This window comes from Sus scrofa, chromosome 4 (assembly GCF_054392235.1).
Source record: "Sus scrofa isolate SSC_HxYL_T2T_F1_AM1 chromosome 4, Sscrofa_HxYL_maternal_Yorkshire_Landrace_v2.0, whole genome shotgun sequence".
Classification (NCBI taxonomy): domain Eukaryota; kingdom Metazoa; phylum Chordata; class Mammalia; order Artiodactyla; family Suidae; genus Sus; species Sus scrofa.
The window spans coordinates 29,950,935-29,978,566 of record NC_139386.1 but is presented as its reverse complement, the minus strand read 5'-3'; the positions used below and the strand labels follow the sequence as shown (position 1 = coordinate 29,978,566).

Here is a 27,632-nt window from a genome sequence, read left to right as displayed (position 1 = left end):
GGCACACATATTCCTAATATTAACCAGGAATCTCTCTGTGCTTTACAAAGGCATAAAATGAATCATAAGGCAGGATTCACTTGATAAACGCTGAAGAGCATTTCACATTTCTTATTACAAAATGCACATGCTTACAAATGGTTAATGACCCAAATGAAAATATGATCAGACTCGTTTGTTTGAAACAAACAAACAAACAAATATGCTACATGAGACATACAGTAAACAGCATGTAATACCTAATGCCTCTCTGAACAGAGGGCTCTTGTGGTACCTCATCAATTACTCGGTGAAATGATTAATGACTTTATCTTCAAAATGGAACCATGGAGCTTAATTTTTTTTGGTGGAATTCACTTAATTTGCAAGAATCAAATGGATTTAAACGAATCAAACCATCCCTTTATGTAAGTTTGTATACAAAGCAAACAGAATAGTCCAGTATATATCTTGCCTGATAGTACAAGTATGTATTTTTAAGAGGTTGGAAGCTTCAGTATAAGATTTATTAACCTTAGACTTAATAAATATTTGACACTATTCTCTACTACACTGTGTACTATATAACCTGTAAATGTGCAGGGTATACCAATGAATGGAAGAGAGAATGAGGCTCTTTACAGCTATCTGATTTAAGAAAGTTTAAAGCACCTTACGATTTCCTCCTCTCGTTTGAAAAGATGGGAATGGAGTTGATTTCATCTTACATAACATTGAGAATTTCTCTTAAAGTCATCTGAGATTAACAGCTCCATATATCACAACCACAGAAACATTTTCAGTCACAACTTCACATTTTTTTCAACAATACTTACTACCTGATTAAAATACTCTTGTAATGGCCCTAGTTCTAAAACATCAGTGTGTTATCTTTGATGAAGATTTCTGATATCATCTTCACCTTCTGTTTTATAACAGATTTATTCTTTTGTGTGTGTGTGTGTGTTTGCCTTTTCCAGGGTCGCACCTGTGGCATATGGAGATTCTCAGGCTAGGGGTCTAACTGGAGCTGCAGCTGCTGGCCTACACCAGAGCCACAGCAACGCGGGATCCAAGCTGCATCCGCGACCTACACCACAGCTCATGGCAATGCCGGATCCTTAACCCACTGAGCGAGGACAGGGATTGAACCGGCAACCTCATGGTTCCTAATCGGGTTCATTAACCACTGAGCCACGACGGGAACTCCCTTAAATGTTCTTGAATAAAATTCTTTAAATGTATTTCTTCCTTTAAATAAAAAGAATAAAATTAGCTGAGGATTGTGGACCACCTCAACCTAATTTCTGTTATTCATCAATCAGAGCTTTCAACATCAACTTATCCACAAAAGTAGAGAAAAGAGGAAGTAAGAAATAAAAATTGGTGTGAAATAAATAAATGACCACCATATGATAAAAATGGTTTCAGAACTGGTCTTATCGAAAAGTAACTGCTTGGATGGTAAAATACGGTATTGAAGGAAAAAATTCTCATCCAAAATATTTCTCTGAGGTTTCCTTTACCTACAAATTACTATTGCTAAAGGGCTGTTTATATTTATCTTGCCCTGAGAACATTTATTTTGAAAAGTGATGCTTGTTTGTGTTTGGCCTCAATCTAGATATACCTGTTTTTCCTAAAAAAGAAAGTTTATATTACTTTGATTATACAAATGGCACCTGCCTATATCATACAATAAATAGACATAAAAGAGAAAATGCAAAAAAAATTCAATTTTAGCATTAAAAAATGAATCATTGTGAATGTTTTGGATGTGCTCCTGTCAGTGGTTTTATGCATATACTTATACACAACTGCCCCTCAACCACCCACTCTCCCCACACAAAGTCAGGGCTGTAATATATGCACAGCTTTCCTAAACTGAGGACACTGAAAAGAAAATAACATCTTTACAATGTCTGTTCTAGGCTTGGTACATACTAAATACTCAAAATAGTACCTAATATTTTCTATTGCTATAATTATTTAGGTATATAAACTTGTTCACTCAACATTTAGTAGGGATTTTCTCTTGTCAAAATATGATGTTTAACAGCTTACAGTTGTGGTGTCACTGAATACGTGGTCTTTCACAATACAATCCTGTGTTGGCATGTCTGCTAGTTCTGCCATTTACTGCTTGTGGGAACTTGTGTGAGGTTTCCTTACTCAAAGTTATGGATAACATTGTTTATCTTTCAGAATTTTTTTAATATTAGAGATCATATGTGCAAAGTATCATGTGCAAAGTAAATACCAACTAAATAATAATACCTATTGTTTCCAATGTTCCTTTTATGATCATGTTCATGTATATTGCTTTTTCCTTCTTTTCAATTATTTCCTTGGGAATTCCCAGAAGTAGTCAAAGGGTATAAAAAATAGTTATGTTCTTTGTGCTTGCTGTGATGCTGTTTTCCACTAAATCTGAACCAATATATAATGTAATAAGCAAAGCACCTCATATTATTTGAAGAAAGTTCCTATACCTGTTTCATTCAAGTCCATATTCTATGCTCCTCAATTAAGAAGAGGAGAATCTAGGACAGATTTTATAGCAGAAATTCCAAACTGCTGGGAACTAAATATATGCTGCTAACTCGTTTTACATTTGAGAGAACACAAGTCAGCGATACTCAATAAAAGCTTTCAGAAATATATGGATTTAAACTTACAGCCTAAACATGACAGGTTAAGTAGTACATAGTTATAAAATAGCTTCATGCCTTGATTCTTAAAAATCTGAATTCACTCAGACTTTTACAATTTTTAAATGATCAGAAAAATTTCAAACAATGCAAGCACTAAGAATCACATAAACTATACCGTATATTATTTTGGTATTATGGACTTCTGATTGAGTTAGAATTTAGGAAGACTCAGAGGATTTTTACAAGTACTATTTTGAAGATAGAAACGTCCTTTCTAATAAATATTTTATTCAAAGGAGAACAAAGATATATGCAGTCTTCAAGTTAATTTACTCAATCTTAATTTACATGATATTATAAGAGTAAAGAAATGCAGTAAGAGTATTGGCTTAAAACTAACACTTATGACATTCTACTCATATCATGAGGCTTACTGGAAGGCTAGCTTTTGGAAGGCAGAGCTCATGTTTAATGCATTACTCTCCAATGATTATCATGGTGATAGGTACCACAGTAAGCCCTGTGTGTATGTTTAAGTTTCTCTAATACAATACCCACAAACCTAGTGGCTTGTAACAACCATTCAGGTATGCTCATTAGGCTCACTGACTCTACTGGGTCAGGATTTCAGACAAGGATGATGATATGTTGTTCCTACTCCATGATGGATGGGACCTGAACTCCACACCTAAAGGAAACACTGTGAGTGGGGGCTAGAATCATTTGAAGGCTCATTCACTCACATGGCTAGAGCTTGGACTAAAATCACTCAAAAATGGAGACTTGCTAACCAGAGTACCTATGTGTGGCTTTTCTATGTGGTTTGACCTCCTCACAACAGGGTGGCCTTTAAGTAGTTTAGATTTCTAACATGGAAACTCAGGGCTGCAAGCATGAATATCATAATGAATAAGATGGAAACTGAATTCCCTTTTCTGACTCTGACAGATTCAAAGGGAAGGGAATTCATTATGAGATTATGTCATCTAAGACCTAATACTATTTATGACACAAAATTATATATACACATACATAAAATACTATTATAACCATCTTTAGAAAATATAATCAACAATTACCCTCTAATACTGTTTTCTATTTAACTTATACTCTTCCTACTCTGTTAAATTAAAAATACTGTATTTTCTTTGCATGTTTGTGGGCTTCTAAAATTAAGAAATATGTCAAATTTTAAAAACTACACCTTCCTCAAAAATTCTGAGTGTCTACTGAGTAAACAGGTAGGATTGGTGTGTCTTTCTGATAGAAAAACCACCTCTTTGCCATAGATTTCTGAAGTGCCCAGTAATCAGAGAAAGACTAAGCATATATTAATCTCATTTTCTACAGGAGATACTCTGTATTTGAATAGAAGAGAAATCCTCAAAATATTGGGTAAATTATCTGCAACATGAACAATTTAAAAACATGCTTATAGTGTCTATTTGAATTTTTAGAATTTTTGGATATCTTTTTTGGTAATGACTTTCAAAATTAAGAAGACATTTATTTTTATTTTTATTTATTATTTTTCCTTTTCCAAATTTTTTTTCATAATTTTGTTTTTTTACATAATAAAATACATATATTTAAACACAATTACATTCACACAGATTATTATATCATGGATCTTAAGAAACAGATTAAGTGACTCCCTCTGGAGAAGTGGAATGGAAAATATGCTGAGACAAATAGGAAATTTATTTTATACTTTATCCCATTTTGTATGGCTTTCATCTTTACTATTTAGTATTATCTATTTCATTTCAATTTTTCTTTAAAAATTAGCATTATATTAAAATTGTGTATATTATGCAACTAAAATTTATAAAGAAAGCCTTATATACTATTAAATATTTTATATAGCATAATAAAAAGAATAACAACTGGTAAGCATAACAAAAATAATACACCCTCTGAAAATAAGTAAAATATAAAATGCATAAATTGGTTAAAAAAGTGTAACTATATAAATATGTCATCACAGTTTGTTACATCTTATTGATTCCTCAATATAGGACTTACATCATTCTAGGTGATGTGATAAACAAGACATTATAGACCTTACACTGCAACATGGAGAGAAATGGTTACTAATAATACAATTGTAGAACTGTATTATTTAATTGTACAGTGGCATTATTTAATTATAATTATCATAAATTCTTTGATGGAGAGGAAATCAGAATCAGATGTAAGAAGACTTCAGCATTCCAAGAATGATGTCATATGACCCTCTTCATGGTGGATTATGCACTTACTTACTATGAGATATATTTCTTCTCCAGAGATTCCTTGTTTGTGTATCAATTGTAGATTTTTGGTTTGCAGTTATTCAGAAGTTTTGATATAAGAGTCTATATGTATATGAGACTGTTTGAAGTTGTTGGTCTCTTAATTGCAAGTGCATCTGCAGTGTCCTGCATTTGTACCCACCTCTTCTCATGATTTCTGATTTTGGTGGTATAATTGTGCATTGATGATTTTGTATCTTTACTGTATATATACCTTTACTGGTGAGCCTTGTCATTTGTGGAATTTTTGTTTCCTGTTGCTGTCTTTCTTTTCTGCCTACAGAAGTTCCTTTAGTATTTGTTGTAAGGCTGGTTTAGTGTGGCTGAATTCTCTCAATTTTTGCTTCTCTGTGAAGGTTTTGATTTCTCCTTCAAATATAAATGAGAGTCTTGCTGGGTAGAGTAATCTTGGTTGGATGTTTTTTCCTTTCATCAAGTTAAGTATATCATGTCACTCCCTTCTGGCCTGTAGAGTTTCTGCTGAACAATCTGCCGATAACCTTATTGGGATTCCCTTGCATGTGACTTGTTTCTTTTCCCTAGCTGCTTTCAAGATTTTCTCTGTCTTTCATTTTGGTCAGTTTGATTAATGTGTGTCTCGGTGTATTCTTCCTTGGGTTTATTTTATATGGTACTTGTTGTGCTTCCTGGATTTGAGCGAGTGGTTCCTTTCCCATGTTAGGGAAGTTTTTGGCTATTATCTCTTGGAATATTTTTTCTGTCCCCTTCTCTCTCTCTCTTCTCCTCTGGCACCCCTATAATACGGATGTTGGTGCATTTCACGTTGTCCCAGAGTTCCGAGACTCTCTTCATTTGTTTTCAATCCTTTTTCTCTTTTCTGTTCTGCATCTGTAATTTCTGCTAATCTGTCCTCCACCTCGCTTATTCGTTCTCCTGCCTCCTGTATTCTGCTGTTAGCTGCTTCTAGTGAATTTTTTATTTCCGTTATTGTATTTTGCATCTCTTCTTGTTTAAGTTTTACGTCTTGTATCTCTTTGCTCAGTGTTTCCTGTAAGTTATCCATCTTTGCCTCCAGTTTATTTCCAATGTCTTGCATCATCTTCAGCATCAACAGTCTAAAGTGTTTTTCCTGGGGGCTAAGAATCTCCTTATCACTTAGCTGATTTTCTGGGGTTTTTCCTTTCTCCCTCATCTGAGTTATAGTTCTCTGTCTTTTCATTTTTATAGACTTTTGGTGTGGTGACTTTTTTACAGATAATAGGGTTGTAGCCCCTTACTGCTGGTGTCTGCCCCCCTTGTGGCTGAAGTCGGTATGGGGGGCTTGCTGTAGGCTTCCTGAAGGGAGGGGCTGATGCCTGCCCACTGGCAGGTGGAGCCAATTCTAATCCCTCTGGTGGGCGGGGCTTAGTCTCTGGATGGGATTAGAGGCAGCTCTGTGCCTAAGGGGTCTTTAGGTAGCCTGTTTACTGAGGTGCGGGGCTGTGAATCCACCTGGATTGTTGTTTGCCCCAGGGCTTCTCAGTGCTGACTGATGGATGGGGCCAGATTTGCCCAAAATAGCCACCTCTAGAGAAAGGCAGTTGCTGAATATTCCCGAGAGCTTTGCCTTCAATGTCTCTCCCTCACAACAAGCCACATTCATCCCTGTTTTCCCAGGATATCCTCCAAGAACTTCAGCCAGGTTTGACCCAGATTCCTATGGAGACCTTGCTCTGCCCTGGGACCTATTGCACGTGAAAGTCCACATGCGCCTCTTAAGAATGGGGTCTCTGTTTCCCCCAGTCCTGTGCAGCTCCTGTGTACAAGCCCCACTGGCCTTCAATGCCAGATGCTCCAGGGGCTCTTTCTCCCAGTGCCAGATCCCCGCACATGATGGTTTGATGTGGGGCTCAGAACTCTCACTCCTATCGGTGACTCTCTGTGAACCAGTTAGTTTTCAGTCTGTGGAGCTTCCCACCCAGAAGGTATGGGGTGTTTATATTGCAAAATCGCCCCTCCTACCTCCTGATGTGGCCTCTTCTTTTTTCTTCTGGAGTAGGGTATCTTTTTTAAGGTTCCTGGTCCATTTGGGTGGAGACTGCTCAGTCTTTAGTTGTGAATTTTGTTGTTTTTAGGAGAGAAGTTGAGCTCCAGTCCTTCTATTCCACCATCTTAATCATTTTTCCTTTTCCTTTTCTGAAATTTTTGTCAAGGCGACATTTTTAAAAACTAGAATAATACATTAGGATATTTTATGCTCAGGATAATTAACTTCCATAGTGACCTTTTCCCTTGAAAACTGCATAAATTTGATTGGTGTACTCAAAGTATGTAAGCTTTAGTCTTTTATGAAACATAATGGTCACAAAATAAAGAATTTCCCTTTCTCCTTGACATGGAGACTTCTTAGCTCTAGTGTGTACTCAATTCTTAATTAAGAGCTTTACAGGGGGCAAAGTGTGGGATTTCCACTTCTACTGTCAACTTTAATCATTTATTTGAACTAAAGCCTCCTTAGTTCTCCTTGTTTAGCTTGACTGTCAGTAAGAGATAAGTTTCACCTTTACGAGTGTTTATTTTCTGTTCTATTTTTTTTTCTAAGTATAAACCTGGAATCAGTGATTATTTTTATATATTTAAGAACTAACATAAAATAATGTAGAATTAAAAGCATATATGGCATATGGCCATTCCCCCAATAATACTACAAACAGGACTTTTAATTCATTAGAGTTGAAATATTAAGCATTCTCTTCTATTGACTACATTTTATCCTTATTTGGCCTTTAACTTAAAGAAATACAATCTAGCACTACAAGTTGTGTTTGTAAGAAAAAATGCAGATAGACTAGTTTATGGTATTATCTTTAATTGTACAGTCATATCAGAGTAACTTCAACTGAGACAGGTTGTGTGAGCAATTCACTTACTTGGAAAAATGTAAAAATAGCAATAAATTATTTGCCTCTGACACATTTTTTAATTTAAATTAAAATTCCTGGAGTTCCCATTGTGGCTCAGTGATAACAAACCCAACTAGCATCCATGAGGATAGGGGTTCAATCCCTGGTCCTGCTCAGTGGGTTAAGGATCTGGCATTGCCATGAGCCGCAGTGCAGGTCACAGATGCAGCTCAGATCTGGCATTGCTGTGGCTGTGACACAGGCCAGCAACTGTAGCTCCAATTTGACCTGTAGCCTGGGAACTTCCATATGCCATGGATGCGGCCCTAAAAAACAAACAAAAAATTCCTATCTGGTAAGAAATGGTACCAAGAAATAGGTCTCCTAAGAGCAGTAGCTTTCTTACAGTAATTTTTATACATGCATGGAAAATTATTCTGATATCTAAAGAATGTTATGAACACTGGATATATTCTCGAAAAATTTAGAGGAAAAGTATCATTCATTTAAACCTCTTCTCTACTCTCCATCAATCAAGATTTGTTTTAATTTGTGAAGGAAAAGTGAAGGAGACATGGACAAATGGAGAAGAACTTCAGAATTAACCACTCAGAATAACTAACTTCAAATTTCTGTATCTGTCTCAAAGTAAATATGTAACCTTTTAAAAATTATTTTATTTCATCAGTCCTCATTTTGCTTATCAACAAGACATATATGATAATACTTACTATTTACAAAAATGTATGTGCTTATCTGTTTGGATGATGATACTGCTTAACCAAGGTAGACTTATTAGTACACTATTTGTTACTAAACACCTTTTTTTTTTTTTTTTTTTTTTGTCTTTTTGCTATTTCTTGGGCTGCTCCCGCGGCATATGGAGGTTCCCAGGCTAGGGGTCGAATTGGAGCTGTAGCCACCGGCCTAAGCCAGAGCCACAGCAACGCAGGATCTGAGCCGCATCTGCAACCTACACCACAGCTCAGGGCAACGCCAGATCATTAACCCACTGAGCAAGGGCAGGGACCGAACCCGCAACCTCATGGTTCCTAGTCGGATTCGTTAACCACTGCGCCATGATGGGAACTCCACCCTTCTTAATAGAATGCCATTTTCATACTTGCTTTTGGGATAGAACACCTGATATCCATTGCTCTCTCTGTAGATAAACTGATTTATTTCATACACAAAGCAAAAGCAATTTCAATGGCAAAAATATGGTTATGTTATATGGATGAGATAAATCACACCATAATCATGTGTCCAGATAAATTACAGACTACAACTAAATATGGGAGGTCACCCCCAACTTCTATTAATATGTATTTGAGATTTTGTCAGCTAACTTTTGAGAGGAGATGAAAAGCAACAGACACGCTAGATGGAAGATGAAAAATACTGAGAAGATGAAGAAAGAAAATCTTAAAATTTAGGAAGTTGTAATCCTTAATAACTTCTTGAAAATTGGGAAAAGGTCCTTAATATTCATCATTAGCATTAGAATCCTTCAGACCACCTCATTGACCAAAAAGTTGCCCCCGTGTAGTTTGAGCACCACAGCATGAATATATTCATGTACATATCCTACCAGTATCTTGGGGGATCCAAACAACATAGACATACCATACACTGCCGATCCTTAGCATTCCTTGGAAAATTTAGGTCAGGCAAGGGGACACACAGTAAGTTTTGCTTTGTTCTGCTTTCTTCTTAATGTATTTTAATCTGTCCCACTACAAGAAGGTGGATGATGAAACAGCATGCCTGAATTCTATTTTGTCCCCACACCATTCTGTAATCTCTGCTCATTTGGAGTCCATGAAGAAGAATGCACAGACAGAGTTAGGGTAACTTGAAGCCTTTCCACCTTATGCAGTTGATTTTTATTAGCCATGAAGGCGGCAACCCTCAAAGCCCAGGCATCCAAATGGTCAGCCCTCTGAGATCAGGCAAAAGGGAGGAAAAGCCATCACAATTGCTTGCAAGTAGCAATGTTTTGGCCTTGAACCAAAATACCAGAAATATTTTAATTAATGGGGACAATGATAAATAAAATAGGAAGTGAGATAAGAGGTCATTGCCTGAGAAAACAAGTCTTTTCTTTCATTTTTACAACTCTCTGAATGACCCCCAGAAGAAAGTACATGCAAATAATATTTTAAGTTCTGGGATGTGTTTTTGCCTTTCCAAGAAGGATTGCCCACAGATAAATCCAAGAGGGAGGTCATTAAATTAAATGGAAGATATTTAGAATAGGCAGCTTCATACCATGTAAAGCAATTGTAAGCCTTTCTTTGCATTTTAAAAGTTTTTAGATAAGTAGTCAGATTCAATTAAGCTCTGCAACTTCAAGAGATGGTGCTTCTAAGAAGATAGGCGGGAGGGCCTGCAAAGTCGGATTCCCTGGTCTGTTAACAGACCTGTGGGAGGGCAGAGAGAATTGGGCTATTGTGCTTCAATCAGCAGCATAACCTACGTGTCACAGTCAATTTAACCACGAAGTTTTAGAGTTGGGATGGGGACAAACAGCCATCTGAAACAGAATCTGAGAAAGGGACAACTCATTAGTGTGAAAAGAATTAAGGGTTTAGACACAAAGACTACCACAGAAAAAAGTTTTAAATAGATTTAAGGTTTGAAGATTGACAGGAGACATCATAAAAGTTGCTGCAGCTAATTCCATTATTAGTTAAGAGCACAGAGCCAGACTGCTTGGGATTGAGTACTGGTCCTGTCACGTGGCCAATGGTAATGCTGAGCAAGTTACTTCCTTCTTTGTGCCTTATATTCCTCAGTTGCCATATGGGAAAATTATAATACCACCTACCAAAACTCATATTCCATGAGTTAATACATGTAAAGTTCTTCCAAAGGACCTGAGAGTTAGTAAAACTTCAACATTTAACTATTTCTATAACCCAGAAATGTCCCCAAGGAATAACTAATATTAACTTAACATTTACTATATAATAGGACATATGCAAAGTAATTTATGTGACTTATGTTTACTCTCAACAACCATCCTATAATGTAGATACTATTATTACCTCAACTCTACCAGTAATAAAATGAGGCATAGAAAAGTTTTGTAACTTGCCCAAGGTCACACAGCAAGGAAGCAGTGCTATCAAGATTCAAATCCAGGAGTTCCCATAGTGGCTCAGCAGGAACAAATCCATCAAATATCCATGAGGATGCTGGTTCGATTCATGGCCTCACTCAGGGGGTTAAGGATCTGGCATTGCTGTGAGGTATGGTGTAGGTGGCAGATGTAGCTAGGATCCCATGTTGCTATGGCTGTGGTGTAGGCCAATAGCTATAGCTCCAGTTCAACCCCTAGCCTGGGAACTTCCACATATATAAAAAGAAAACAAAAACAAAAACAAACCAAAAAAAAAGATTCAAATCCAGGCAATCTGGCTCTAGGTACAATACACTTCATCCCTCTGTGGTCCTATCTTTAGACTTGACAGAGGAAACAGCAGACACAAATAATGAATTTGCTTTCATGACTTATTTCAGTGGGTTTAGACTCCTCAATAACAGGCTATAGTGGATTCATCACTGTCTCCCCAGTGCCTAGGAGACCACCTAGGATATATCCATATACAATGGATATTTCATTTAATAACTGGCTAACTGACTGCCTGTCCTTTGTTAAGGTAGGACAGGTGCTTAGCTCCATGGCTCATGCCTGTATTTTAAATTCCCAGGACAGAACTCACTGCCATCTCTCATGGAACAGTCGTCTTGACACTGCTATAGTCCCGTGGCCTCTCACTGTGCCCCTCAGGCACAACTAAAGGGACAGTCACTGGTTTCTCTGCTCATTCCTCTCCCTCTTGTCCATACTCTTTCTAAGTACTCCACGGCCAGGATAAGGTGGATCGCAAAGGACTTACTGAAGACAATACCAGAAGAAAGAGGAGGAATGAAAAGGACTCAGGTCTGGAGTAAGTTCTTTTGAGTCCTTGTGTCTTTCCAGCTCTGACTACCGCACCACCTCTCTTTTCTGGTTTTTAAGCCTCAGGAGTCTCCAAAGCGCTGATGGGCAAACTGGTGTTTGAAAAAATCAGGCCACTTGGAAGACATAAAAAATTATTAGAACTTTCATTTCTAATATAACAAGCAAGTTAATAATAAATTTGTGTAAGGCCTGACTCTAGAGCCTTCACCTCATCAGTATATCAAATGGCTATGCATTATTCATTTCCTAAAGAAAGAAAATCTCCACAGAGTTAATGGAATTGACGGCATTGCCTGCATATGATTGTCCTCCTTTAACATACTGGGATATGTTGCAGCTTAGGTGCGTCTGGGAAAGTGAAGTCAAGGATGATTTTATTTAGTCTTAACTGAATTAACCTTCACAGTCCAGACACTGTATTAAAAACATACTAAATAACCAGCACAAATGAACAAGATTGCAATTTTGTGTCACATACTAGAAATAAAAACAATGATTAGCTGAGTAAATCTAACAAGAGTCCGAAAATTTTGAAAATACCAAAATACCTACTTAAAATTCCTATTTGTATTCACTATCTTTAACAATGAATTCTGTTCCAAGTGAATATTGCAGTTCGAGATATTAAGTAATCAATATAATTTATGTTCCTAAATTTATAACAGAGTATAAACTATCATAAAATTGGATAACTTAGAAAATAGATTTGTTATACAATTCGCCACTAATTATCCAAGAATTTTCAATTATCTTAACATATTTGGGTCATGCTAAATATGGGAGGCCCTCAACACTTTTGAGTCTCAAACAATCTGCATTTTTGTTATCTACATATTAATATTCTTTAACTGCTTTGTATATGACAAATATGAATATTCTTACATTAGCTTGCCAACAAATATTCAAACTGTCAAGTGCTATGTTTCTTCGTGCCTACCAGGATACTAGTTTTGGCAACATTACTTACCTAATATTTGGTTATCTGAAAGTTTTATTACCTCTATTTTGAAACTGTATTCTTTTGAACACATAGGGTCCCTTGAAGGATACCTCTGGGAAAGGTGCTCAGGAAGAGGGTCAAGAGGGGGTGGGGAGGCCTAATTCCAGTTCTCCTCTAGCCCCTTAATTTGCATCTAGATTATATATTAAGCTCCTGCCTAATAATTTGCTTGGAAATAGGGTTCAACTGCCATGAAATATTTACAATTCATCAGCTCATATGTTAAAAATATTAAATTATTATTAACATTTTAAAGTTGTTAAATATTTAATTTATTCAATAAATTACTCATTAATACTGTAAATATTAAAATTACTGCTTATTATAGCTGTGTTCTTGATACTTAAAAATGAGTAAAACTGGAAAAGAAGGAAAAGAATGGTGATACTAGTAATAAAGATGATTTTCACCTCTTATGTCTGCGAAATTATGATAAAGTTAGATGTAAGATTTGCTGGTTGCAGCAAATCTTTAGCTACAATAAATACCCACTGGATTTTAATCTAGTGAACTGTACATTAATAGTGAAGGACAGTGTTAAAATGTTTTAAAAAATCCTGGAACAATCTTAAAGGTTTAGAAGTGAAATTAACTTGAGATTTTAAAATAATTTATTTGTTCTCTGGGAATGGAAACCCTCCAATAATCTTTAGGGTCTAGTTTTATAATTCAACTCATTCAGCTTTCACAAACAAAACAGAGACTTTCATCAAGTGTATACTTTCCTAATGATTGTACTACACAACATGAAACTTTAAAATACACCACACTCCAAAGCTGCCATCATGCCACAAAAATATAAAATAAGTCTACCTATTTGATGCCAGTGAGTTTGATGGCTTAACACTACTAATAATTCAAGATACACACATTTCATTTTTATTTTCTTAACATTTCAGCTACTGATTTACTTTAGACTCAGCTTGATGACTGTGCTAATTTGCATGCACTTTCAATAGTTCAACAACAAACTTTAATACAAGGTACTTACAGTCATAATACATATAAACAAGTAACAATTATTACATTTATTTTACTCTATATTCTCCAATACTTACTGCCAAAAGAAAAAAATCTGCATATGCCCAAATACATTACTGATGAAATTATTAGCTACCAGAAAGATCATAGCTTGCTTTATATATTTTGCATCACTTTCTCAGTAATTTTCATTTGTTTGAAAGAAGAAATCAGATCATTTGTTTAGGCAGCAAAGACCAAACAAACCTGAAAACCTCTCACTTTTAATATTTCTATGTCAGAATTAGAGAAGAGTATTTGGGTACAGAGCCTCTAAATATAAAGAAAAGATAATCTGTGGAGTGCTTCATTCTTTAGACACCTCTTTGACAAGAGAGCAGACATATCTTTTGTATATTTTGTAAAGAGATTTAAACACTAAGAGGTCCTCCCTCCCTCAGACTATGGGACTAGAACCATCGGTACCTTGGAACTTCCCAATTTCACAGCAAATAATAATCTTATATTTGAACAAAAGGCAAGGATGACTCAAATGCAATTAGGGTTGTACATCTAAGTAAATGGCACAACATGCCAACTGGCACGGATCTGAGGATTACTTGGCTTCCTAGAAGACCATCTTTTTCCCATACAACGAATCTTGCAACTTACCTTGCAATGGTCCCAATGTTAATACTACATTTATTTGTGATATAAAACAAGGGTCAGCAAACTTTTTCTGTAAAGGGCTAACTATTGAATTTTAAGCTCTGTGGGCCACTGGATCTCTACTGCAACTCCTCAACTCTGCCTTTATAGAAAGAAAGCAGCCATAGAGAGTACATAAGCAAATGAGTGTGGCTCTCTTTCAATAAAACTTTATTTACAAATAGATGGATAACGTATTAAGGTATGAGTATGGTTGTATTCCAATGAAACTATATTTATAGACACAGGTTGCAGGCAAAATTTAACCCAAGGGCCATAGTTTGCTGACCCTTGAAACTGAATAGCAAACTCAATATTAAAATTTCTCCTATTACATAGTTAGTAGGGTGATTTATAGAACATAGTTAAGTCTCATTTTCGTACATATATTTAATTATAGTCAAAAACTGCCTGTAGAATTCCTTCAATTCTCTAGTCACTTTTTCTTAAAAAAATATTCTTTACAACTATGATCCAGGAATTGTGCAAGAAAAATAAATCTGCTATCAAAATAAAAAATAATAAATAAGAACTGTGAGCAAGACAGGCACAATCTCTACCTCATAGAGTATAGAGCACATATTCTGCAAGTATTTACTGAGGTCATGCACTCTTCTAGGAGTGAGGTGTACTGCAGGGAACAAGACAAACAAGGATGTCTTAGGGCGTTTACATGCTTAGTAGAGAGAGACAGAATAAATTATGTGATAAACAATAAAAGGTCACAGTGGTAAAAGCCATGAAGAAATAATACATATGTTATAATAAAAAGTCACTTAGCAGAATGGGGAAAAGTGGTAGGTAATGGTGCCCAGAGAAGACTTCCTGAGATTCCTGAGCAAAACCTGAATGAAGAGAAAGAGCCACTGATACCAAAATCTGGGAGCAAGAATCTTCCTAGCTAAGTAAACAGTAAAGTCCCTGAGACAGGAATGAGCTGATCTGCTGGAGAAAGGAAAAAGGCTAAAGAAGTTTGGGTGTCTAGAATGAAGGAAAGATGGTAAAGGATGAGTCCAGACAGGAGTGTGGGGCAGATTATAGAGGACCTCACGGTAAAGAATCTGGATTTTTTTTGTGGATAACTGTAGGGGAATTTTAAGGAAAAGAATGAGACATCCTTTTTTTTTTTTTTTTTTTTTTTCTTTTTAGGGTCACACTTACAGCATATGGGTATATGAAAGTTCCGAGGCTAGGGGTCAATCTGGAACTATAGCTGCTGGTGGGGCCTATGCCACAGCCACAGCAACGTGGGATCTGAGCCGCGTCTGTGACCTAAGCTTTTTTGAGTTCATTCGTAGGCTAGGCTTGCTGCTAATAATGTGATGAGGAATAGTGCACCACAGCTCATGGCAATCCCAGATCCCAGACCCACTGAGCGAGGCCAGGGATCAAACCCCCATCCACATGGATACTAGTCAGATTCGTTTCCACTGCACCACAACCGGAATTCCAGAATGACACATTGTTATTCATTTTAAATTACACTGAAAAAATAATATGAGATGAGTACTACTAGAAGAAAGTTCAATGTGAAATGGCACAGTGAGGAGTAAGAAAGAGCTGCAATAACCCATAGAAAAGAACCTATTCACCATGCTCCTAAAACCTGAGATCTACCAAGGGATCTCTTCTCGGGGAAGGCTGCTCCTTCCAGCAGAATTCCAAATGTCCAATGTCTGGGACCCAGAAGGTCTTTATGCTTTTTTGGATCTTTGGATTCTAAAATATAACAAGCAAATGATAAAACCTAATTATTCACTGAAAAGTTAATGCAGAGACATTAACTAAAAGGCCCCTACCTGACTTGAAAATGAGAGGTTACTCTCAAAGTTGGCAATGAAATTTTTACAACTGGGCTTAAAAGATAATTATCCCTATTATTCTTTCTTAGTAACTGCCATTTTTTTCTATCTCTACGCATAAATCATAATATGCATATTTTCAAATTTAGTACAATCTTTTTAAAACATACTTACCAATTGTCTGCTGGTTTTATACATTCTGGAAATCCCCCCATATATGGTGCAAATAAATCACAGAATGTCCTTTCTGGCTTAGTTTTGCAGTCACCAGCTACCAAAACAATGCACAGATGATAAGTCAGTTCTGGTTTTTTTTCTTTTTTTGGCTGCACCCACATCATATAGAAGTTCCAGGGCCAGAAATCTAACCTGAATCACAGCAGCAACTCAAGCAGCAGCAATGACAACACTGGATCCTTAGCCCACTGAGCCACCAGGGAACTCTCAGTTCTAGTTACTTAGGCTCATGAATGTACACCTATGTATAAATACTTGCCACAATTGTATGCAGTTTAATGTTTGCCCATGGTTCTGGAAGTGTAAAATTCTTTTCCATCCTACAGGAAGGTCTAGCTGACCTTCAAGTAACTTAAAAACAAACTTTAGCATCTGAAAGCAGTTACAAGTTCCCTTAACTTGCTTTATTTTATATCGAACATCACACATTTAAGCACTTGATGTTTTTTATTTTTACATTAACAGAGATATTGTTCAGACAGCTAAATTTCTTTGGAGATATAAAGATGGATAAAGGGCATTTGCTACCCTCAAGGGACTCATAGTCTAAGTAGGCAAACAGTCTTCAAAACAATGAAAATGACAACAGCCACACTGCACGGAAATGCAGTGCTAACATGATACATGCAATGTGATACCATTGGAAAATTCAGCCTGTAAGGAGTGTGGGTTCATTTCATGAAGAAACTGGCAACAAAGCTGACTCTTAAAGAATAATTAAGAAGACAAATGGAGTGACTATAGCAGTTTTTAAGATCCTAGACCACTGGCTAAATACAATTTGGATAACTTATAACCACCTACTCTAGGGCCAATGTCTTTTTAATTAACACTAAGACAAAAATAACTATATGATGCAGTTGAAGGGAAGCAGAATATGTGAGCCCCAAATATCCCTTTTTCTGCAAAAGGATTATTTCAGGGTGATTATTTTAAGAAACAACAGACAGACATAAGAAAAGCTCTGAAAAGCAAGTGGAAATCACTCTTCTATTAGAGAAATGTACATTTATAGGGGAAATCTACATTTGTAAGTGTGCCTTGCTCTCTGTACCAGGAAGAGGAGAATGACTAAACCTCTAGCAACTCTATCAATGGAGAAGGCACTGACTTAAATCTTCAAAGCAACCACACCCTGGTTTACTGTGCTCTGACTAAAAACCTGACTCTCCTTACCCAACACCTTTTGTCTTTAGCTAGAGTTGGTTATTTAAGGTGAAAGCATGGGTCATTTTTTTGGGGGGGGGGGTTACTCAGTTTTCCTAGATATTTCCCTTCTATATAGAAGGTATATATGTCCTTAAACTTGGTTTGGTTTTATCTTAATATGTTCATTATGGGGTGGGGGAGTCTTAACTATGAACCTGTAAGGGTAGAGAAAATGGTTTTCCTCCCCCACATAGTCCTTGCCTAGAAGACAACTTAAAAGCTACTTAGGAAGGTAAGGTATCTATCCAAAATGTTAACAGTACATAATAAAGTATAGATTGCAACACATAGACAATGTATCCATTTACTCAATCAACAAATATTTATTATCTACCATGGATCATGTACTATTCCAGGCCCTCAGGAAAGAACAGCAGACAAACACACAAGGTCACTGGCCTCATGGAAGTCACATTCTGGTGGATACTAGTATGAATTAATATGTGTAATAAAAGAGTTTTAAAAAGATTAGCATAATTAACATGATTCAAGTAATAGCAATGCTAAATCCTAATTCTCCGAGACAAAGAATACAAGTAGAGGATGCTATTAGTAAAAATATGATGTCAGTAGAAAAATTTAGCAAAGCACTTCATTAAAAGCTTTTTGCTTATTAATATTCTGGATGTCAATTCATAACAATACTTCCTACTAATAATTCATCAATTTTAGGAGTTCCCGTCGTGGTGCAGTGGTTAGCGAATCCGACTAGGAACCATGAGGTTGCGGGTTCGCTCCCTGCCCTTGCTCAGTGGGTTAACGATCCGGCGTTGCCGTGAGCTGTGGTGTAGGTTGCAGACGCGGCTTGGATCCCGCGTTGCTGTGGCTCTGGCGTAGGCCAGTGGCTACAGCTCCGATTCGACCCCTAGCCTGGGAACCTCCATATGCCGCAGGAGCGGCCCAAGAAATCGCAAAAAGACGACAAAAAAAAAAAAAAAAATCATCAATTTTAGCTAGTGTGAAATATTTATAGTAGATAGATCCTTGTTCTCTGTTACATGTTTTTAATTCAATTTATTTATACTTTCTTTTTACTTTCTTTCTTTTTTCTGAGCCATAGCAACCTCAGATCCAAGCCGCGTCTGCAACCTACACCACAGCTCACAGCAACGCTGGATCCTTAACCCACTGAGCAAGGGCAGGGACCGAACCCGCAACCTCATGGTTCCTAGTCGGATTCGTTAACCACTGCGCCACAACGGGAACTCCTATTTATACTTTCAAAAAAAGAAGAAAGACATCATTTTGAAAAGGTAAAAGAGACTTTTTAAAGCATTCCTCCCAAATTCTAGAACAATATATATTTAAACCTGGATATTTTCAATACACATATTTGTGGACTTCAGGTATATGAAAGGAAGAAAACAAGAGTTCAAGATGTAGAGTAGACATTAAACAATAGACATTTCTATGTCACAGAAAGGTACAAAAGAATCACTAGAAAGTGGCAAAGACATAAAGGTCATTTGTACCTATTGTTACTATCCCAAGATAGGATCATTCTCAAGTTCTGGGTATGTTTGCTAATAATTCTGAAAAGAGCTTTATAACAGAAGAGAGTCAAACCTAAACATACAGACCAGATGTTTTACCCAATAAGAATGTGACTTTTGAACAATTATTTATATTCTTTTCCCAACTGACAAGTGAGGATAATGCTATCAGCCTACCTCATATTGTTATTACTCGAGAAGTTATTACGGAAAGTGGATCTAGAATTAAATTGATCTCATCAAGAGACCAGTGCCATAACAGTTGCAGTTTTTATGGAGACCAACACATCCTATGCCCTATGAGATTGGAGAGTATGTCTCTAAGTGACTTCTAGTGACAGCTGGTGTATTGTGAAGAATATTTAAAAGAATTCAGTTTATTAAATGACGAGGAAAGTAACTGATTAACATAAATTATCATCTAGATGCTTCTAGCACTGATAACACACATTCAGCATCAAAAAATTTCCTGACAGTGATGACATGAGCTGCATAATAATCACCATGCTTTGATTAATAATTTTGTTGAATAAATGGATGAATTAATTACACTTACAATGAAAGCCTCACTTTCTGTACTGCACTGCTTCCTATCCTAACACAACTACTAGGAATCAAGATAGAAGTAATACAAATTACAGTGTTAAGCATACCAAATGGTTACAATAAAAAAGATTTCCATTTGAATTATCACAATAAATACATTACATGAAATTTAGAACTTGAAGAGAAGCAAACCTCTAATTAAGGGAAACTTACGAGAGCCTTTAGCAAGTTCTTTGGTGAATGCATTTATTTGTGTCTTGATCCTCCGACCAATCGTATTAGCAATGACAAAAGATATGCAAATTTGAACAGACAATAGTCAAGCCAAATTGCTCTGACTCATACCAACAGGGACATTTTCAGCACATATTCAGCTTGATTCACACTAGCAAGGGTCAATATAACCAAAGAACATTTTCATAGTTATGCTTGGCTATAATCTAAAAACTATGCCATAATCACTGACCACCAACAATGCAAACAAAAATCAAACTTATTTTACACATTAAATTAACATATGAAGCATGCACATGATTTAAAGCCAGGAGAATCGTGTATTTACCCCATTACTGCTGAAAAATTGAATAGCAATGAACAAATATGTATTCCTATGTTTGAATTACCATTTTGATTGTATATTCTAAGCAAACAAAATATTACATTTTTGGTAGAATAGTTCATTGAAGACAATTGGGAACTAAATTTCCCTCCTCACCTCCCTCAAGAAATCCAGATTAATTTATAATTTTTATAAATTAATTTTTATAATTATAATTCTCATTAATTTTTATAAATTATAATTTTTATAATTATAATTTTTATAAATTATAATTTTTATAATTATAATTTTTATAATTATAATTCTCAATAATTTTTATAAATTAATTTTTATAATTATAATTCTCATTAAAAACTATATAGACTATATATATATATATATATATATATATATATATATATATATGGAGAGAGAGAGAATAGTAATAATAAGTATTAATAATAATAGTAATAAGTTATAATTTTTATAATTAAGTTATAATTAAACTTTTAAAATTAAGTTATAATTTTAAAATTAAGTTATAATTTTAAAATTAAGTTATAATTTTTATAATTATAATTTTTATAAATTATAATTTTTATAATTATAATTTTTATAATTATAATTCTCAATAATTTTTATAAATTAATTTTTATAATTATAATTCTCATTAAAAACTATATAGACTATATATATATATATATATATATATATATATATATATATATGGAGAGAGAGAGAATAGTAATAAGCTATTCAACTAAATTCATTTGTTCATGATGAAAATAAGTTTTGCAAAAGGAAAGAAAAGTTATCCTAATATAAACTGCTGCTGTAATTAGTGCTTGAAAGTTAAGCTATGTTATCAAAAGACTGCAGGATTCTGTTTGCTTTCTATTATTTCGCCTTTCTATGGATTTTTTTTTCACCAGTAATCTATAAAAGAAAGATTAATTAAAATTCCAGGTTTTGAAACTCTAAAACTACTAAGTTTCAGTTAGCTTGTCAAATAAAATAAGCGTGATCTTAGTTCAGTCCCTAGTGGACGAAAGTAAAATAACTATTACTCGGCATGATTCAGCAGGCAGTGATCTAAGTGACTGTGACCACACAGGAACAAAAAAGAGCATTTGTCCTTTCCCTATCTTTTATCTTCTTAAAGGGTTTGTTCTGTTAACAGACTACCTTAAGACTGGACTGGCTGTGTTCCCATCCATACACACCAAGTGAATTTTTAGCAAAAACCCTGGGGGAGAAGCTTTCCACAAATGAGACATTAACATTGCCATCCTTCTAGTGAGAAATTTGAATACACTTTGTTATCTGATACTTACCTGTTAAACAATTAAACAGAGAGCAAAGAGGGAATGAACTGCAGAAAGTGTGTACTTTATAGGCATATTTTCAACAAAAACTTTTAAATGGTTTATAGAGAAATAACTGAGTAAAATGTTTAATTTGATTTTTATAAATTGAGATTAAATGCATACTCAACATTAACATTTATCTGGATACTTAGACTCCCACCTTGCAACAACTACAACATCCTGAGGAAAGAGGTACTTCAGGAATATAGCAAAGTCTACATGTTGTGTTCAGCCCAAACCTGCAGGTGCATGTGTTTGGGAACAGCCACCACTAGCTGCATTTCTCCTTTCCTAGTGGGCAAACAACTTCTCCCTACTGAGTTCACATTAAAATATATCTTCCTGATTTTTTCTCAAGGACAGAAAAAATATATGACAGAAATCAGTCCTCTACTATTCTGCCACTTGTTGAACTTTCCTTCACATACTTACACAATTTCTCCAATCAAATATTATACTTTATATTTACCCTCATTTCATGTTAATTTTACTAAAGGTTGAAAAGTAAGTATTTGGTGAAGATTTTCTGTCCTAACTGCACAAAATTTCATAGCATAAAATCTATTTGATCTTAAACTGGTATTTTCATTATTGTTTTCTTTTTTCACTAAGTTGCTCAAGACACACATTTTTTTTTTCAAGTTGGGTTTTGATAGTCGGAAAATTCAAGATAAATTTTATATGCAAGAAAATCAGAAATGTCATAAAAGGCACCAGTGTTACAGGTACACAAATGGGGTGCCACCATACCTTCATAGACTTGCACAAGCCTAAAAACCTTGGCTTACCAGTGAAGTCACAGGAAGAGAGCCGTCTTGCATTTGCAAACACTGCCCCCCGGAGCAAAAGGTAAACACAAATGCCCCCCTAAGGAACTTTATGTTAGCTGCAGTACAAGAACGGAAAAGGCTCCTCCGTGCAATTAGAAACTGAAAGCAATCACTTACTTTTTGCAGCCACTGAGTATAATTTTCCATCACATGCTCCAGATGTTGAAGTTTTTGGGAAGAGAAATCCTGTTCCACGTGTGGAGCATCTCTCTGCAGAGCGTTTGTGTTGTACTGATCTGTCGTACTCTCACGACAGTTCCCGTCGTGTTCTGGAAGAATAAAAGTGTAGGCACATTGCCCATGCTGAATCCGGTTATATCTTCTCCCACCGTTTTCTGGACTTCGGCGCTGGTTGCTGCACCCTATGTGAGTCAGAATGGCAGCGAGGAAAGCAAAGGAAAGGAAAACTGTCATTGTATTGCCAGCACTCTCGTTCTGTGCCTCTCGCAAAACTTGCTCCTTTCTTCTGACCTTTAAACTAGTTCTTTATTTCAGGTAAAACTGCTTGTTTGTTTGACTTTTTCCCTCTCAAAGAACGCCTTTGCAAAAGAATCACAGAAAACTAGCCATTTGTTAGCTTTGTTCTAAAATGTTATTTTTTTTAATTTCACTGTAATGATAGTTTCCTTAGTTAAAACTTGAGATATTTATTGCATAGTAGCTGAGATTTATTGTTTCCTCTCTGTGTAACCGTTCAGCGTGGAGCCTGCCTGAGTCAGCTGCGTGTACATATTCTAGACCCTTTCCTCTACCCTATCTGCTGCAGATCTGCTATTTTCTTCCAGACCTCAGTGAGTTTTATTAAGGTTGTACATCCAAGCCAAGCTGGAAGCAGGCAGCCTTTCACAAGATGACTTGACAAGAATGCTTGAGTGTGCCCCTATGCTAAGGATTGCTGATGGCTTGGAGCCGCTGGATCGTCTTACAAATTGGCTAGATGCGCATGACCTCAATCATGTATGGCCCTCCCGCCCCTTCCGCAGACAACTGCCTCGAGCCTTTAGCAGATTCACTGCAAATCAATAAATGGAGCAGTCCACCTTAATATACTTTTGGTGTGCATGCTGACCTACTAAAATCTAGCAAAATGAGCAGTATTGTTTTTAAAGTTCTACTTAATTGGGGAACCCTAAGAAGAAATTGGTATAATGTCCAGTAAAATTATTTTATAGTGAATAACAATCTGTTTAATTATTAATTTAAAATAATTATTTCTGACTCTGCAAAAAAAGATATTAAAACAATTTTCAGAGATGGTGTTCATTCGTTGTATTCACTAGACTTTTCAGAAATTATCAGGAAGGGTCAAATTAGCAAAATATTTCATAACTTGTCATTCAAAGGAATATAGTATATGCATATTAAGTAGAATAATTTAAGTACTTTCTGAGATATAAATTTTAAGTAAAACTGGTTCCCTGCTTAGGATGTAGCCCTGTGTGTTCTATGTATATAAACTGAGCAACTTTCTTACAAAAACAATTTAAGACAGTGGCCTGAGAATTATTAATTTCTGTGGTATGTCCTAAATGTATAATTCAAAGGACCTCTTTCTGTTGCTATGTCTATCTTTAATATTGCTATGAAAGTTCTACATAAATTCTATAGAGAAAAATTATCTGAAAAGAAACATATCAGGTGTGCCAGTGAGACAGCAAAGGGCTGCATGGGAGAAATCTCTGTTCTTCTATTAGGTAAGAAATAAAAATGATCAGAAGGTTATTTCCTAAATGTAGGGTATAAATATTTGAACAAAAGAATCAGTAAAACATAAAGAAGAGGTGGTAATTATAGAATTAATTTTATGGCACTGAGATCTTTACCAAGTGTGTGCAGAAAACATGAATTAAAAGCAGGGGCTTTCACCAAGAACTGGGAAGGATTTTCGGGAATGGAGTTTCTCAACTGCAGTCATGGTGTGAAAACAGAAGAGACAGATGTTGACTCTCACATCACAGAATAGGGGGCAGGGCAGTGGATGAGGGGCACCAGAGGTTACAGAATGGTGTGGAGAGAGAAGTTAGGGGAGAAGGCAAAACAAATTCCTGAAAAACAATGGGATTTACCTGGAGAAGAAAATTATGCCATGATTTATTGTCTTTTCCACACCCAATAACAAATTTCTGATCTGACAGATATGGAAGCAAGTAATATCAAATATAGCGATCATCTTTGAACTGCTTTTGCGGCCTCCTCCTGATGCTGAATATCTCTTATTGGCTATGTCCTTCAAATGCAGTAATAAGAACGATATTTATCAAGAGCTTACTATTTTCCAAGTCTGTACTAAGCACTCCTTATATACAATCTCATTTAATTAGACCAACAAAACTAAGATATAGGCATTGCCTATTCATATTTTTATCAATAGGAAAACAGAATCACAGAAAGGCTTATCAGTCACAAGTCATAAAACTAGCAAGTGATGGTGCCCAGTAGGTGAACTCTGGGCAACTGATTCTGACCCTATGCATCTAACCCCAAGCCAGCCAAAAAGCTTCCAAAAGGGCTCCAGCCAAAATGATGGACAGTCCTAACACAGGTTAAGTGATCACACTCAGAAGAAAAAGAACTGATTAAAAGCCAGTTTCTACTACTGAAGTGATTTAATCCTTTATCTGTACCCCAAAAATAAACATATAAAGTTACAGGTAACCCATAAAATTGAGTTTTTAAGGGCCTACAAGGACAAAGTGCACTGGCAAAGCATAGACTGTGTAAGAACATTTTCCAACATTGCTTGCTTCAAAAATTATCCCTGGAAAGAAAAAAGTCCAAATCCAACACCTATAAATTGGATAAGAACTAGATATAGCTGAAAATAGGCAGAAGATACATGAGTAGTGAGATCTCTATTAAAAAGCTCCTGCATTTTATAACAGTCAAGATTGTTAAAAATCAGTCCCTGTGTATGTAAGTCTTTTCTGTCTGTCCATCTGAGTGTATCTACATATGCTTGTTTGTATAATCTTTTCCAATCTGAACAAATTCAAAGAAGGAATGCAAACTTCCTGAGGGAAAAGTAGACAACTAAGAAAGGTAAAAAATTTTAAGATGTCGATGATGTCGATCCAGAAAAAAAAAAAAAAAAGCTCTAAAGATCAATTTTAAGTAAATGGAAAATAGAAGGACATGTAAAGTGGAATTGAGTTTTGGGACTTCAGCTGAGGAGACACTGGGTGCATTAGAAGATTCTAATGACATGCTAAAGACCATATACTCTCAGAGACCTAAACCTTACCAATAGCAATACTGTTGGTTGTCATTGTTGATTATTCAGAAATGGTGCAATGCAGAAGATTTTAGAATTCAAGAATATGAAAAACAAGCAGTATTTTTTACTTTCTCTACCATATTTCAAAACAATTTTTTTTTTTTTTTTTTTTTTTTTTTTTGCTCTTTAGGGCCGCATCTGTGGCATATAGAAGTTACTAGGCTAGGGGTCTAATAGAAGCTACAGCTGCCAGCCTACATCACAGCCGCAGCGACAGAGGACCTGAATCGCATCTGCAACCTACACCACAGCTCACGCAAATACCAGATCCTTAACCCACTGAGCAAGGCCAGGGATCAAACCTGAAACCTTACGGTTCCTAGTTGGATTTGTTTCTGCTGAGCCACAATGGGAAACCCCCCTCCGAATTTTGATGGTCTATAGAATAAATAATTTTATTGAACTGAATACTGAGGTAGCTTAATTTTGAAGGTCTTATATCTTTATACTTTATTTGCATTCGGCCTCTTTATTCAGGTTATATTTTGGGTCCATTCTGAATGATCAGTCCTGCGCTATACCATCTGTTACATATCATGACTATCACCCATGCTCTTAAATAGAGTTACACAATATAAAATAAGAATTTATCTCTCAAAAACACCATCACATATTTCTCTAGTATTCATATGACCCCTATGATGGCAAAGGGAGTGGGAAAACATTCTCCCTTCTTGCATACTAAACACAATGTCATTCAGCACACAGTGTATGCATATATCTTAGAATATATTGTATATATTAGGGGCATCATATTCCTTTCTATGGCTCTATCATGGCACTTTTAGAGAGCAATGGTAGTGGCAGCTATGAAAAACAAAAAGATTCAGGATATCACCTGGTGACTGACATTTAAGTACATGTAAAACTTCAGTTAGGAACTCTCAAACCAATTGGGAAGATTTTGCAAAAAGTTAAAACAATGCAATGGATGGGAGCGAGGAAGACATTATAGTGGGTGGAGACATTTAGGTAGGTGAGGAATTTAAAATTATTACATAAATATTCCCCTGCCTTCTAATGAGAGAATTTCTGGTAACTAGTGGGTGTCCTGCTTGCTAAGTCAGTTTTTTAAGTGCAGCTAAGCAAGTTGGAAAGAGCTGAGACATAATTAGTTTATTCTACCTAAGAAAGGAAAGAAGAGATTCAAGGAAAGATCTGGAAATGGTGGACTGGAGCTAAAAAGGTTCTTCAGAGAAGAGTGAAAAGAGAAAGGAAACTTGGGGCTGCATGGCTATAAGAAACTTGGGAAGATATAGCAAATAAAGAGGTTTGGAATGAAATGGTGTTTCCCATGAGATAAAAATCCCTCTTCTTCTTTACAGTAAAATACACACTTTGGGGCAAGTGAATTCTTTAGGGTGAATGAGAAGAATCATTAGTCCTTGCTCCATATATAGAAATAACTAACATCTGGGTTACTTAGACTGTTAATGTAAACACAAAGTCATTACTTCTCTTTGGACAATTCACACTAGATTAAAGCCTCCCCAGGGCTGGTGCTGTGTCTTTTTGACAACTCTACTCCCTTTTCCTAGCACATATGAGGCAACTGATAAATATTTGTGATCAAGCTGTCTGATAGATTCACTTTCATCCTTGATGTTGAGATCTGAAGACCCAGAAATGCCACCCTCCCTTGGAAGTTTTCATGTGCCCATCTTGCCTAGGCCCCAAAACCTCACTTTTTGGAGAGCCACACAAGAGACTCAAGAGTCCACAGCTTCCAAAGCTAATCCCAGGAGGGACAGTGGAACATTACCTAACACTCCCAGCTACTGATAGACATTGCCATGGTTGAAGAACCATTCAGGAAATAGTGCAGGGGAGTTCCCATCGTGGCTCAGTGGTTAACAAACCCGACTAGTATCCATGAGGACACGGGTTTGATCCCTGGCCTTGCTTGGTGGGTTAAGGATCCAGTGTTG

The 27,632-nt window shown here is 36.0% G+C and overlaps 1 protein-coding gene and 1 long non-coding RNA gene across 10 annotated transcripts in view; one reads left to right on the top strand and one right to left on the bottom strand.

The window, feature by feature from the left end:
- The window catches only part of ANGPT1 (angiopoietin 1), a 301,007-nt gene extending 277,804 nt beyond the window's left edge, over window positions 1-23,203 (bottom strand). For 6 of the 9 annotated variants that reach the window (XR_014842853.1, XR_014842854.1, XR_014842855.1 and 3 more), the window contains exon 1: window positions 22,548-23,203. Coding sequence is in view for 6 of the 9 variants with exons in the window: in XM_021088684.2 (XP_020944343.1) it covers window positions 22,548-22,844 (297 nt within the window). In the remaining 3 variants the exon portion in view is untranslated. 9 annotated transcript variants of the gene reach the window in all.
- Window positions 15,483-18,570, top strand: LOC146403744 (uncharacterized). The gene is made up of 2 exons (XR_014843488.1): window positions 15,483-18,283; window positions 18,329-18,570. It is a non-coding gene; the product is annotated as an uncharacterized LOC146403744 (long non-coding RNA).
- Window positions 23,204-27,632: the final 4,429 nt, after the last annotated feature.